The following is a 13,448-nucleotide window of genomic DNA, read 5'->3' on the forward strand; positions in this document are numbered from 1 at the left end:
GCAAAATGTGCCATGACCCCTTTATGGGAAATAAAGGGGTCTCTGCAACAAATATTGTTGAGAAAACTTGATACCCACATGCAGAAGAATGAAACTGCAACCTTTTCTTATGATACATACAAAAATTAACTCAATATGAATAGAGGCCTAAATATGAAAGAGCTGAAATCATAAAACTCATAGAAAAAAATAAAAATACAGTGCAGGATTCATGGCATTGGACCTGACACCACTTTCTTGGATATTATGCCAAAAGAATAGGGAACAAAAGCAAAAATAGATAAATGGGGGCCTCCCTGGTAGCCCAAGGGATTAAGCACCGCGCTATTAAGTGGCTCTGCAGCCTCTGCAGCACAAGTTCAATCCCCAGCCAGCCAGAGAGAAACCCACATGGCGCAGCAGACCTCTCCTGTCTCGTCTGCTGCTCCCCTCAGCAGTGTATTTCAGTCAGTCTGCCTGTTCTGTTCCCCACTCTGTCTCTGTGGAATCCTCTCAACCCCCCCACCTCTGGCCTGTACCCCAGCTCTTATATGCATAAATAAATAAATCTTAAAAAAAAAAAAAACAGATAAATCGGAAAGTGTTAAAAATAAAGAAAAATGTATATCAAAGGATACAATGAAGTGGAAAAAGGCAATCTAGGGCATTGGAGAAAATTTTTGTGAACCATATCTGATAAAGGGTTAATATCTAGAACACATAAATAACTATTAACTCCATAGAAACAACATTTTTAAATGGGCAAAGATCTGAAACCATAAAAATTCTAGAAGAAAATATGTGTGGGTGATGAAGGGGGTGAAGCTCCTTGACATCTGTCTGGGCAGTAATTTTTTTGGGGGGGGGATTTGACAACAAAAACAAAGGGAACAAAGGCAAAAAAAAAAAATGCCGACCACATCAAACTAAAAAAGCACAGAAAAAGAAACCATAAACAAAATGAAAAGGCAAACCATGGAATCAGAAAAAAATATTTGAAAATCATGTATCAGGTAGGAAGTAAATGTACAAAATATATAAAGAACTCAGACAACTCAATAGCAATACAAAACAAAACAAAACAAAAAAACAACCTGACTAAGACCCCGGTAGAGGAATTGAATAGATATTTTTTTTACAAAGAAGACATACAAATAGCCAATGGGCACATGTAAAGGTGCTCAGTATCACTAATCATCTGGGAAATAAAAGCAAATCAAACACATAAGATATCACCTTACACCTGGCAGATTGGCTATTATAAAAAAATAAAAAGATAAGAGATAACAAGTCCTGGCAGGGTATAAAGAAAAGTAAACCCTTGTGCACTGTTAGTGGGAATGTAAAAGAGGTATGTATAGCCCAATTTCCATGACAGCATCAGTCTCAGTAGCCAAGATATGGAAATAACCTAAGTGCCCATCAATGGATGAATGGAAAAAGATGTGGTGTATATACCTAAATGGAGTACTATTCAGTCATGAGAAAGAAGGAAATTCTGCCATGTGCAACAACATGGATGGACCTTGAGGACATGGATGCTCAGTGTAGCGAGTCATATAAAGAAAGACAAATACTGCATGATATCACCTACTATGTGGAAACTTAAAAAAAAAACTCATAGCAACAGAGGGTAGATGAGCATTGGACAGGGACTGTGGGTGGGGGAAATAGGGAGAGGTTCATAAACTGCACAAACCATCTATAAGATCAGTACAGTCTGAGGATGTAATGAAAAACATGGTGACTAGAGTTGATAACACTGTATTGTAGAATTGAAAATAAGAGAAAAATTTAATGGGCAAAGGACAAGACATTTTTCCAGAGGTGATATACAAATGGCCAACAAGCATATGAAAACTTGCTCAACATCACTAATCATCAGAGGTAAAACATCTTCTTCTCAATATGATGACTATCAAAAAAACAGAAACAGGTGTTGGCAAGGATATGGAGAAACTAGAACTCTTGTGCACTGTTGGTGGGAATGTAAAAATATCGGTACTATTATGGAAATATTGGTAAAAATATTGGTAAAAAATATTGGTACTTGCTGCAGGAGGTCTTGTTGCCCCAGCCAGATAGGATACTGACAAGCAGCTAAGAGAAAGGGCCTCACACCGTGGGGCTGAAGATCTGACATCCCTTTGCTTTTTGTTCATGGACATAGAGAAAAATTTATCAGAAAGTATATTAGGCAATAAATTATATGTATCAGCATACTGTAAGTAAATAGCACGAAAAATTGTTTGTTTAGAAATTAGTTGTTGGGCTGTTTGGCTCACTTGACAATGGGAGACAAGTTATTGAACATGCCTGACAAGCATTACAATACAATAATCATAGTAGGTCCTTCTATTTTGTTTTCTCTTAAAGTTTCTTGGGAAAGTTTTTAATATGAAACTATTTGAGTTAAGGAATTTCTAGGTAGAAAAAGTTCTGATAGCTGAACTGCAGCTGGTCTCCGGCTGAAGGTCATGTGAATAGAATAGTCCTTTGATGCTTAGGCTTTAGCTGATAGGGATGCACTGGCGGTTATTCACTGTTTTTAATAATTGTCTAAATGAAAAAATAAGTAGCTTTAATGTTAGGTTTGGTTTATTATCTGTTAACCTTGAGAGCTGCTGTCTAGCTGAGACCTGTAGGGGCCAGTAGTCTATGGGAAACATAATATACTAATTGTTGTTGCTTTACACATAATAATGTATTTCCTTATTATTATTACTAATAATAAATAAAAAAAGACCTGCTGAGTCTCTCGGCAGAAGATACTAGCACCTCACCAAGTGTCAGTGTCTCCTCATTCTACCTCATTCCCCTTCCCCTCAGCCCCAAAGTTTTCAGTTCTTTCGTTTTCGCCTAGGCCGTCTCATCCTTTCAGGAACCCCTGACAAGACGTTTTGCTGGAGGCTGGTCCCCGGCAGGTACTATTATGGAAAACAGTATGGCAGTTTCTCAAAAGATCAAAATAGAGATACCACATGACCTGGCAGTCCCTACATCTGGGTTTATAGACACATGAATTGAAGGCAGAATCGTGAAGAGATATTTGCCTTTATGTGTTCACAGCAGTATTGTGCAACAAAGTCAAGAGGTGGAAGCAGCCCAAGATGTCCGTTGATGGACATATGGATAAACAAAGTCTGGTCTACACACAGAGTGGACTAGTATTCAGCCTCAAAAAAATTCTGACGCTTGGTACAACATGGATGACCCTTGAGGACATTACACTAAGTGAAATTAGCCAGTCACAAAAAGACAAATAGTGTATGATTCTTTTCATATGAGGTATCCATAGTAGTCAAATTCACAGAAACAGAAGCTAGAATGGTAGCCCCTAGAGGCTTGGGAAAGGAGAAAATCAGGAATTGATTGCTCAACAGAGTTTTAGTTTTGCAAGATGATAAAAGCAGTGGAGACTGGTTGAAAGAATATGTGGATATACTTGACGCTAGTGAACTATACATTTAGCTTGGTTAAGAGGGCAATGCTTTATCTTCCTTACAAACAAAAAAACTATTACTTTTTAAAAAGAAGTAATAACGCCCATTAAATAAACCATATTAAGATATAACGGAAATGCTTGAATCTCTGAGGTTTTTGATTTACAAATCTTCTACAAGTCATGTTACCACTGTGGGAAAATTACATATGCTAAGCCTCAATGGAAATGAACTATTAATAGCTTTGGCATAGCTGATTATTTATTTAATGAGACACAGTAGGTGTACAATAAACAGTTAAAATGGCTGGATTATCTCAAATGATCTCCAAGTTGGTGAATTCAAGAACATTCAGAAATGTATAACATTCCTCAACTCTGACAAAAGTTACATGCTACTTATGATTATTCATGACCAAATTCTTTTCCAATGATCCTTTTACTATAAGTATAGGAAATGCAAATGTTACCTTTTGGCAAAAGCACAGATATTATCAATAAGAGGACAATTCTTCAGTGCAGCTTCCACTTTCCCAAGAGAGACATATTCTCCAGCTTGCAACTTCACCAGATCTTTCTTGCGATCTATAAATCATGAATGTTAAATTACCCAGTGTGTTTTATTAAGGTCTGCACAATTCTAAATTTCACTGCCTTAATCTTTATTTACAAACACACCTCTGCTTTTAAAATCTTGTTATCTATAATGCTTGTTCAAACACATTAGTTAAAAGGAAAATGCCTAAAGAAGTACTGGCTAAAATGTTACACCCTATACTGAAGGAACAAGGACTTTGGAGCATTAGATCTGAATGTGAGCTCTGCCTGTTACTAGCTATGTGATCCTGGGCATGTTAAGCTGACTCCCCAACCCTCAGTTTTATCAGGGATATTGAGGCCTATCCCTCATATAGGTATGCAGCACAATGTCTGGCATACAGAACAGACTATTTCCCTCTTTCACATCACCTTGTTAAAATGGCAGTGCTCTAAGAACACGCTGCTACAAGACAGATGGATTGAATAAACATCAGGCTGACTTACAACCTTCACATAAGTGCTGACTTGCCTACTCATAAGCCTGGAGCCCGCTACATGCCCACAGACACAACCTGTGATTCCAGCTAAGTTAAGGATAAAGGAAAAAAAGGGAGGGGTTATATTGGTTCTAGATTTAAGCATGTTTTCTGGGCATTTCCCTTAGCAGATCAAACTTCTAAATGACAAATCCATTTTACCAGGAAGTCTCTATTTTCAGGTCTAAAATGGGTCCAGAGACATATTCAAATGGACCCCTGGAGCCATGACTGAGGAAATTTTATGCCTTGAAAAGGTACTGACTGGGACCCTACACAATGTTCAATATTTTTTAAATTTTAACCTTTGTCTGATTTAAGTGAACAGCATAAGCATATGGCCATTGTCAAGTGACAATCTGGACTTAAAAGTCTGTTTCATGAGGACAACGCCAAAACAATGAACATTCTTGCAATGCCTAAACAGAGTAATGTTCAGGACTGATACTATATTCGAGAGTTCAGAACTGATTAGAGTCATATGAATGACAAACAGAAGGCAAAAATGTATACACACTGTCTCTTAGATGGAGAGATTTTTCTCATATTCTGGATGAGAAATATCTGGAGTAGGGTATGTTGGAGAAGATGGCTGTACAGAACCACATGCAGTTGGCCAAAAATAAAAAATACCTCTTATGAGTAATTTCTGTTTTCTCAATACCAATCTACTATTTTCCTGCCTATTCTCCCCACCCCTAATGTGGTGGCTACTGTTACTACTTAGTAAGGTAAAGGTACTGCTTTGCTCTGAACATTTTATACACATCAATACATTTAATCCTCACAACAATGCTCCCAGTTCAGTATTGTTTCTGTTTTAAAGATGGAGAAGCCCAGGCATAAGTTAAAGAGCTCACCCAAAGAGTTAACTGATGAACTGTCAACCCTATTAGTGACTGAAACAATATCCCTTTCATATTTGTTGAAGCTACAGAAACGTCAAAGCACAGTGAGAATACACTGACCTATAATCTGCAAACACCCATCGGGATGGAATTCTCCAATATCACCAGTACAAAACCACCTCTGTCCATTTTCATCCACAGAATAATCCTCTGCTGTTTTCTCTTCATTTTTAAAATAGCCCATGGAGATATTTTGTCCACCGATTACGATTTCACCTCTGGGGTTTGGCTTGTCGTGAATTGTATAACCGCCTGAAAGTCATAAAAGCAAATTAGCTATTTTCTAAAAATGCACTTGCATTGATTCTTAGAGTTCCCTGTGTAAATATATTTCTACTGATTAAATTTTGTCACTTCATGAGAGAATATTATTTTGTTTTTACTTTATTTACTTAGATTTCAGTAGCAGCAGTGAAGGCTCAATGATAATCCACCACCCATCCCAAAACTTCCCATGACCATAAAATTTTATACATTAGAACATCATAACCCAAGAAGGGTAATACTTAAAGTTGTTATAAATAAATTATCAATTTGTTCATATCAGTGGGTTTTGGTTTTTTCCTAAGGAGATATTAATAAAAAGAACAGCTAGTAAATGCTTATGAAAGGTAACAGCACTGAGAGGGAAAATGAGGCTGTGGGAAACAGGAGGGATTTTGCCTATGGACAGTCACAACATCAACATTAAAATTAAAATACTGAAATAACCGGCAACAACTACTGAAATATTTGATTACTACTCATTACCTATTTATTACTGAATAAAGCATAGCTCTGGCAAGTCAAGGATATAATTAACAGCAGGGAGACTCTTAATCAATAACATGGTACTTCCAATAGGGAAGTTGCTAGGAAAATATAATGAGACCTATTGTGATGATCATTTCTCACTGTATACAAATGTCAAATCATGCATGTCATATACCTGAAACTAAAATGACATTGTATGTCAGATTAATTTTAATAAAATAAACAACATGTTAGGTAGAATGGGTAGTGGGGTTGATTGGACTTGGCGGCAGTCATGGTACTGTATACATGGTGTGTTGCTTAATGACGTTTTCAGTCAATGGACCGCATATATGACAGTGGTCCCAATAGGCTATACCATATTGGTTAGGGGTATGGTAGGTTATACCATCTAGGTTTGAGTAGTTGTACTCTATGATGTTTACACCGTGACAAAACTGGAAAGCAATGCATTTCGTAAAACATACCCTGGTCGATAAGTGATGAGTGACTGTATACAGATGTCAAGGCATGAAGTTGTACACCTGAAACTTACATGGTAAGTTTCATACTTATAAAATCACACTTATAAAAGTCTTACCTTCTTGCCAATCTTTCAGCTTAATTTCACAGCAGATAAGAGGAGCTCCAACTCTGCCAGTAGTATAGTCGGTAACTATGAGGGGAAAAGTAATAAATATATTAGCCTACCAAATTTCAGATTCATACCAGTGTGAGATCAGGAATAATGGGATCTGAACCAAAGTCTAAGATGTGACAAAAGAAGAGTCCGAAGTGAGAGGGAGTGCAAAGTATGATTCTCATTCCATATTTCAACTTCATTCTAACAGTACAAGCAATTATGGTGTTGCTACATCATTTCTGCTTCTTATGGCTGTATTTCTGAAAATCAAGTACAAAAATCTTTCCTAAAGGAGGAGCATTGCCTCCACCATTATGTACCTAGATTTCTGATAGGCCAGATTTTGATTGAGATTCCTTCTCTACCACTCATTCTTTCACTGGCTGTTTAACGTGGTCAATTTACCTAATCTCTCTAGGTCTCCCATTTCTTCAGCTTCTAAGTGGGGATAGTTATCAGAATCTTCCTCACATACGCATGTGCTGTGAGCAGTCCGTGGGCTGACTGATGTGTGGACAGCGCTTAACACTTCTCGGCACAAAGTATTCAATAAACATTAGCTCCTACTGTGAACATGATGGTGGCAATGCTGATCTTCCTTTGTAATCTGTGATTATTTCTAGCAATAATCAAGTATATATTATGTACTAGCATTATATTAAACATTTAAAGGAAACACATAAATGATAAGGAGGCCTGCTCTCCAGAAGCTTACAAGCAAACCACCTGGGAAGAAATGCATGTGAAACGATTCAGAGAATATTTAAATACTAAGTTGCATGGTACTGAGAGTGAGAATAACTGTACCTCAGAGACTAGAAAGACTGGATGCAAAATGAGTTCGGTGAAGGATTGAACATTAGAAGATGGCTGTGGCTGGTGAGCAAAAGGGCATTCCAAAAGAAGGGAACAAAATTATACAGAGCAATGAGAGCAAGGATGTCTGTGGGAGAGTGAGAAGGCGGCTTCTTCAGAGAGAAAGATCAGGAATGTATAAATGTGGGAAATAATGATGGGTCAGTGTGATGGTACCAGAGTAAGATGTCTTGAAAGCTAAGCAGTGTTTAAAGGTAGACATGTCTCACAGAAGTAAATAGGAGAAAATCTGAAGTGTCATGATACAGGCAGACACAGCAACTGCAAAGCTGTTATCTCACAGCAATGTGAAGAAATAAAAGGCTGGATGCCAAGGGAGGCACAAGGGAGGGATAATCCAATGAAGAATGGGAAAGATCTGGTGATTGTCAAAGATACTAAAATAAGCAATCAGAATGACTTCAAACCCAAAATCCTGAATGACTTTAAAGGAAAACCATGGACACAAACAATGTGGTGACAGAGAGATGGCTAATGATGATGACATTCATTTTGGACTCAAAGAACTTAAGTGAAGTGGGATATTAAAAAAAAAAAAAGTACTATATACCCCCAGCCAAATTTTCAAAGCCTGAAGTGATTTTGTCCCCCAACCTCAACCTGGGGGGTATTTGGCAATGTTTGGAGATACATTTCATTGTCCCAAGTGTGGAGAGTGGATTACTAATTCCATCCAGCTGCTAACCAACCTCCAGCATCCATAAAGAGCTCACTGGTTCAAGATTTCAATGATGCTGAAGTTGAGAGACCCTGCTACAGGCTGTTGGCAAAAAGGGAAAACAACAGAAGAGAAAGCAAACAAAAGTCTGGGCAGGAATGCAGAGTCAAGAAGGGGCATGCAAGTGATACTTTATTCCCAGAGTGCAGTTCTCCAAGGAGTAATCATTTAGAGAGAGATGATTAAAGTACTGGGGTGGTAGAAATACTGAGGACTGTGTACCTCGGTCCTTCTGCCTGCTCTGCTCCCCGCTCTGGCTCTGGTGAATTCGCTCACCCTCCCACGCTTCTGACTGTACCCAGTGCATGTATAAACAAAACAAACAAACAAACAAAGAAAGAAAGAAAGAAAAAACATGCCTCTATAAAAAAAAAAAAAAAAAAAAAAGAAAGAAATACTGAGGACTAATAATGTGGCCTATATATTTACAAGGCTTTATGGGGGTGGGAAAAGCACCAGGAATACTCTTTAGTAAAAGTTTCTGAAACCATGTAGGTTTGCAGTGAATTACTAAAAAGGAATACAATAAGCAAGGTCATACAAATGGAGTGTAGTAGTGTAGTAGTGTAGAATTCCTTGCCACATGGAAACTGCTCACCTTCAGTAACTGTCCCTGCACCACAGGATTCTGTCAATCCGTAACCCTGACCAATTGGGCAGCAGAAGCAGACATTCATGAACCGGTGTGTCTGAGGAGAAAGCGGTGCGCCACCAGACAGCATCATACGGACATTCCCTCCAAGCAGGGCCTTCACTTTTTTAAACAGTATCCTTAATAAAAGGGGAGAAAAATGGTTTTAATACGTACAGACATTGTTCTGGGCAATATGTTAATATGTCAGCTTTAGGAAAGCTCTCCTAAAATTTGGTTGAACAACTAAATTTTCAGAACCATGGAGATCATGAGAGGCTAACAAAGCCATAGCTAGGACACCTTGAAAAAAATGCCATAAAAACTTACAAATGCCCAAAAAACCCACAACTGTTCAGTGTCAGAAAACTCCTCTGACACACAGTAAATAAAATAAAATGATGTCAGAGGGAAAACATTAATGTTACCTTTGGTACAATTAGTCATCTATCTTGTTTCTCTTCTAATAAAAAATACAGTCCCATCACCACTGCATTTAAAATAACCTCCATATACCCAGACTTGCTACACTCATCAATACAATAAATCAGGTCTTCATGAAGAATAAATCTTAAGTATGACTTTTTTTCTTTTGGTTTTTTTTTTAAGATTTATTTATTTATGCATACAAGAACTGGGGCATAGGCCAGAGGTGCAGAGGGTGAGTGGACCCACCACAAACAGAGTGAGGAGCAGAAAGGCAGATCTACTGAAATACACTGCTGAGGGGAACAGCGGGTGAGACAGGAGAGGTCTGCTGTGCCATGTGGGTTAGCATCCTGGCTGGGGATCAAACTCATGCTGCAGTGGCAGAGAGTGGTGGGTGATAGCTTGATAGTGCTGAGACTTTAACCCCTGCACCACCAGGGAGCCCTGAGTATGATTTTTTTTAAGGTAGAAATAACAGTTTTTAAAACTTAAATAATTGATTCAAAAGTCTAACATAGTTTCTCTTCATGAGACCAAATTTTATAATTAGACCTTAAATATTTACTCAGATATTGAAATTTGTGAAGTTGCCAAAATTAGAGCTTGGGGTTCTCTGCTTGCTGCTTAGCGAGACTAAGAAATGAATAAAGGAACAATACAACCTCAGGATCATGGCAGTGATATTCCAACTAAACTGACTTGCCATTTACTTATTCATCTTCCAGAGGTAGGAATACACAAAGACTTAAGGTCCCAAACTACAGAAATGTACTTACAGATTGCATAATGGTGCATCATATCCCTTCTTGATCTGTTCCAATTTGTAGTCATACCCTATCTTGAACAGAGTTTTCTGGATATAATTCATCTCTTGGACTTTGCTCATAACATTCTTGTAAATTCTATCCATAATTTCCTAAAATATAAGCAAAATATTCAATACTCTGAAAAAGAATTACACTAACACTAAGACAGTCTTTAAAGATACCTGATTTCCAACATTTTAAAAAAGGGCATTTAGTATAATGAACATATTTAAATTACCACATAATTTCACTGACTTCTTCACTATTTCAAATAATCTAAAGATAGGGCTTTCTTTAGCTCTAGATACTAAGTTGATCTAATTTTTTTTTAAAAAAAATGTTAACTAGACTATAAACAACTCATTATGTTCTTATAGAAAAATAATTTTTTAAAAAATTCTTTCAAGTATGTTGACTTGTTCTCAAACAACACCCTACTAAGTTCAATCTAATCCTGATGCTTTTCTTTTCTATTTATTACAATACTACCTTGCGACTGTTACAGCAAAAATCAAAAAAACCATATGGTGTTTTCTAAAGTGGTATGAACCTAGCCCCTTAAATCATATATAGTATTGTGAACCAATGTTGCTACAATTAAAAAAAAATGCTTAGCAAAATTAACAAGAATTATTGAAAGCACACCTATTTATAAATGGCTAGTTAAAAATACTTAGAAATAACAAGTAGTGCAAATTCAGTTGCACTACAATGAATTAACTACAGATGGTTTTCTCCATATTAGAATAGAGCCATTCACAAGTGAGGATAGTAGGATGATCCCTTGCATTATGTTAAGTGAAATAAGTCAGATCAGACCTAATTGCTCCATGATGTCATTTATATGTGAAATCTAAGGAAGCCAAAAATCATAGAAACCAAGAGGAGATTGGTGGTTGCCAGGGGCCAGACATGAGGGAATTGGGAAGAGATGTTATTGAAAAGGTAAAAACTGGCAGTTCGAAGGTAGGTAAGTTCTTAGAATCTAATGTACAGCATGGTGACTACAGTTAACAAGAGCGTATTGTATGCTCAAGAATTGCTAAAATGAGTAACATACAACCAAGGAGGTATGAACCTATTGCCCTAAATCATACACACGCTCATAAACCAAAGTTACCTGTATTCAAAAAAATAGTATGACCAATTCTCACACTAGGTAATTTGAACTAGGTCATTTTCATCACCTAATTTTCAAGTACCAGCAAGCATGAATAGGTATGCATCTCAGAAGTCTGCTGTTTCATCTTTCTACTTACTATCTAACATTTCAAGGGACACATTTGCCATATATTCAACAAAGTATTAAAATGTAGTATCACCAAATACCGAAGAGTATTACTTTTATAAAAAGTTGAAGTGCACACAACAAATGAGGACATTTATATTCTGTACTCACTGGAACAGCAGCCATGAGGGTGGGCTTCAGGACAGTACAGTCTCCTTTGCTTCCTTTTTTAATTTTGCTGGACTACATTACAGAAAAAGTAAATAGGATCAGGGAAACCAAACGTAATGGAAAAAATGTTGTAATTCAAGTAATGACAATGACAAGAAAGTTTACGCATGGAATTTGACCTTCCACTGCTCTGTGACTTATTTGTTACAACTACTATTACCTATAGGTCTAAAGTATGTGCTCCAGTGCTTTGTTCTGTATATTATTTCTTCTGGAATATGTCAGTCTTTCTTAGAAAAACAATTCTAATTCAAAATAAAGAAGGATGGGCCATTTCGCAAGCCAAACATTCTTTTTTAATATGTTAACATCAAATATAGCACAGAACTTCTATTTAAAGAAACAAGTGTCAACTTAGGTAGTGTGAACGCTAAAATAAAACTGAAGATAATTTTAACTTTCTTTGATTAGGTAAAAGGCAAAGCCATCTCAGAGTGAACACATCAGTTAACATCATATAGAAATACTAATTTGAAGACACTATCAGTGATCAAATGGGGGTACCTAGCAAATGTGAATTTCTTCTCCCTTCCCCTCTCTTCCTTTCTTTCACTCCCATATGTTAGTATTATTTGGCATTTTAAGTTACAAGTCAGTAGGTAGAAAAATTGTCCACTGAGGAAGGAAGATAAAAATGCTATAATGCTGTTCATTAATCATATCAACCATAGCAAACACAGGCCAAGAAGACCAGCTCATAAGGAGTGTGATGATCTACCAGTACAACCAGCTTTGTCATATAGAAGGTTCTGCTCATAGAGCTCAATTGTTTTTATCTTACTTTTCTTTAAGACAAATAAAAGAAATAAAAGAACTGCTTGTGTTTTTGTGGATGTGCAAGTGTGAGCACATTTGGGAGTGGCAATCTACATGTACACAGGCACAGCATACACAAGAGGGCTGCGCTGTAGCCTTCTCTGTAGAGAGAAAGATGGGCTCTTATGTCCTTTGAGTCAGAGCTTTGCGTCATTTTTTGCTGTAGACAGCATTTCTGGGATAACAGTAGCCACAAGCAACCATTCCTTATTTCTTTGTCACTCCTAGCGATATTATCAGTTCTCTTGTCTTCATATGACCATAGAAACCCTACTTGTCAATACATCACTGTCATCTTCTCGCTTCAAATATGGGGCTCTGGTCTGCCACCTTTTTTGGTTTCCTATGTGAACCAGACTCTTGGATTTTAGATTCCTAGTAAGACTGAGACTCTTGATTATAAAGTTCATTTAAAAGGTAGGTGTGAATGTCCCTGACAGTTTTTAGCAGCCTTCTAATGTACTACTTGGACTAAGAGAATGAAATCAGACAAGCAACAGACTCCAACTGTCCTCTTTTCCACAGTGAGGTTATTGTTTTCAGAAAGGCAGTGAAAACAAAGGTTATTAGTTTCTGGTTTCTAGGCTTCCCAGGGGGAACAAAAAATCATACTTTAAAGCTTATTGAAATGCTTTTCACATTTTAAAAACATTTCTGAACATAAAAAAACCCCACTATAATGTATCAAAATGTAATAACTACTGTAGATTTTTCAAAGTTTCTTTTTTACAATTTCAGCCCTAGTCTTATTCACAAACCTATTTTGAGCTTACTGAACTGAGTGCTGCTTACTAGTTTACTTGATAGTTTACTTATTCTCTCCATGAATATTCTATCAGATTTTAAACATGAACGTCAAACAGCATAGTTAAGTACGCAGTTCTCTATCCTAAAAAGTGGCCTTGCTCCTTAAAGTATAAAGTAGGTAGCTGT

General features: G+C 37.0%; 1 protein-coding gene across 1 annotated transcript in view; it reads right to left on the reverse strand.

Annotated features, from left to right (window-relative positions):
- ACSL4 (acyl-CoA synthetase long chain family member 4) overlaps nt 1-13,448 on the reverse strand; it is a gene marked incomplete at its 3' end in the record, with an annotated part of 42,185 nt that overhangs the window by 11,130 nt on the left and 17,607 nt on the right. The window contains exons 8-13 of the mRNA XM_084258248.1: nt 11,640-11,711; nt 10,211-10,350; nt 8,973-9,145; nt 6,739-6,813; nt 5,466-5,657; nt 3,892-4,006 (exon numbers count right to left, since the gene is read on the reverse strand). Of these exons, the coding sequence (XP_084114374.1) occupies nt 3,892-4,006; nt 5,466-5,657; nt 6,739-6,813; nt 8,973-9,145; nt 10,211-10,350; nt 11,640-11,711 (767 nt within the window). The remainder of the gene's footprint in view (nt 1-3,891; nt 4,007-5,465; nt 5,658-6,738; nt 6,814-8,972; nt 9,146-10,210; nt 10,351-11,639; nt 11,712-13,448) is intronic.

The sequence above is a fragment of the Talpa europaea genome, assembly GCF_964194135.1.
Source record: "Talpa europaea genome assembly, chromosome: X".
NCBI lineage: Eukaryota > Metazoa > Chordata > Mammalia > Eulipotyphla > Talpidae > Talpa > Talpa europaea.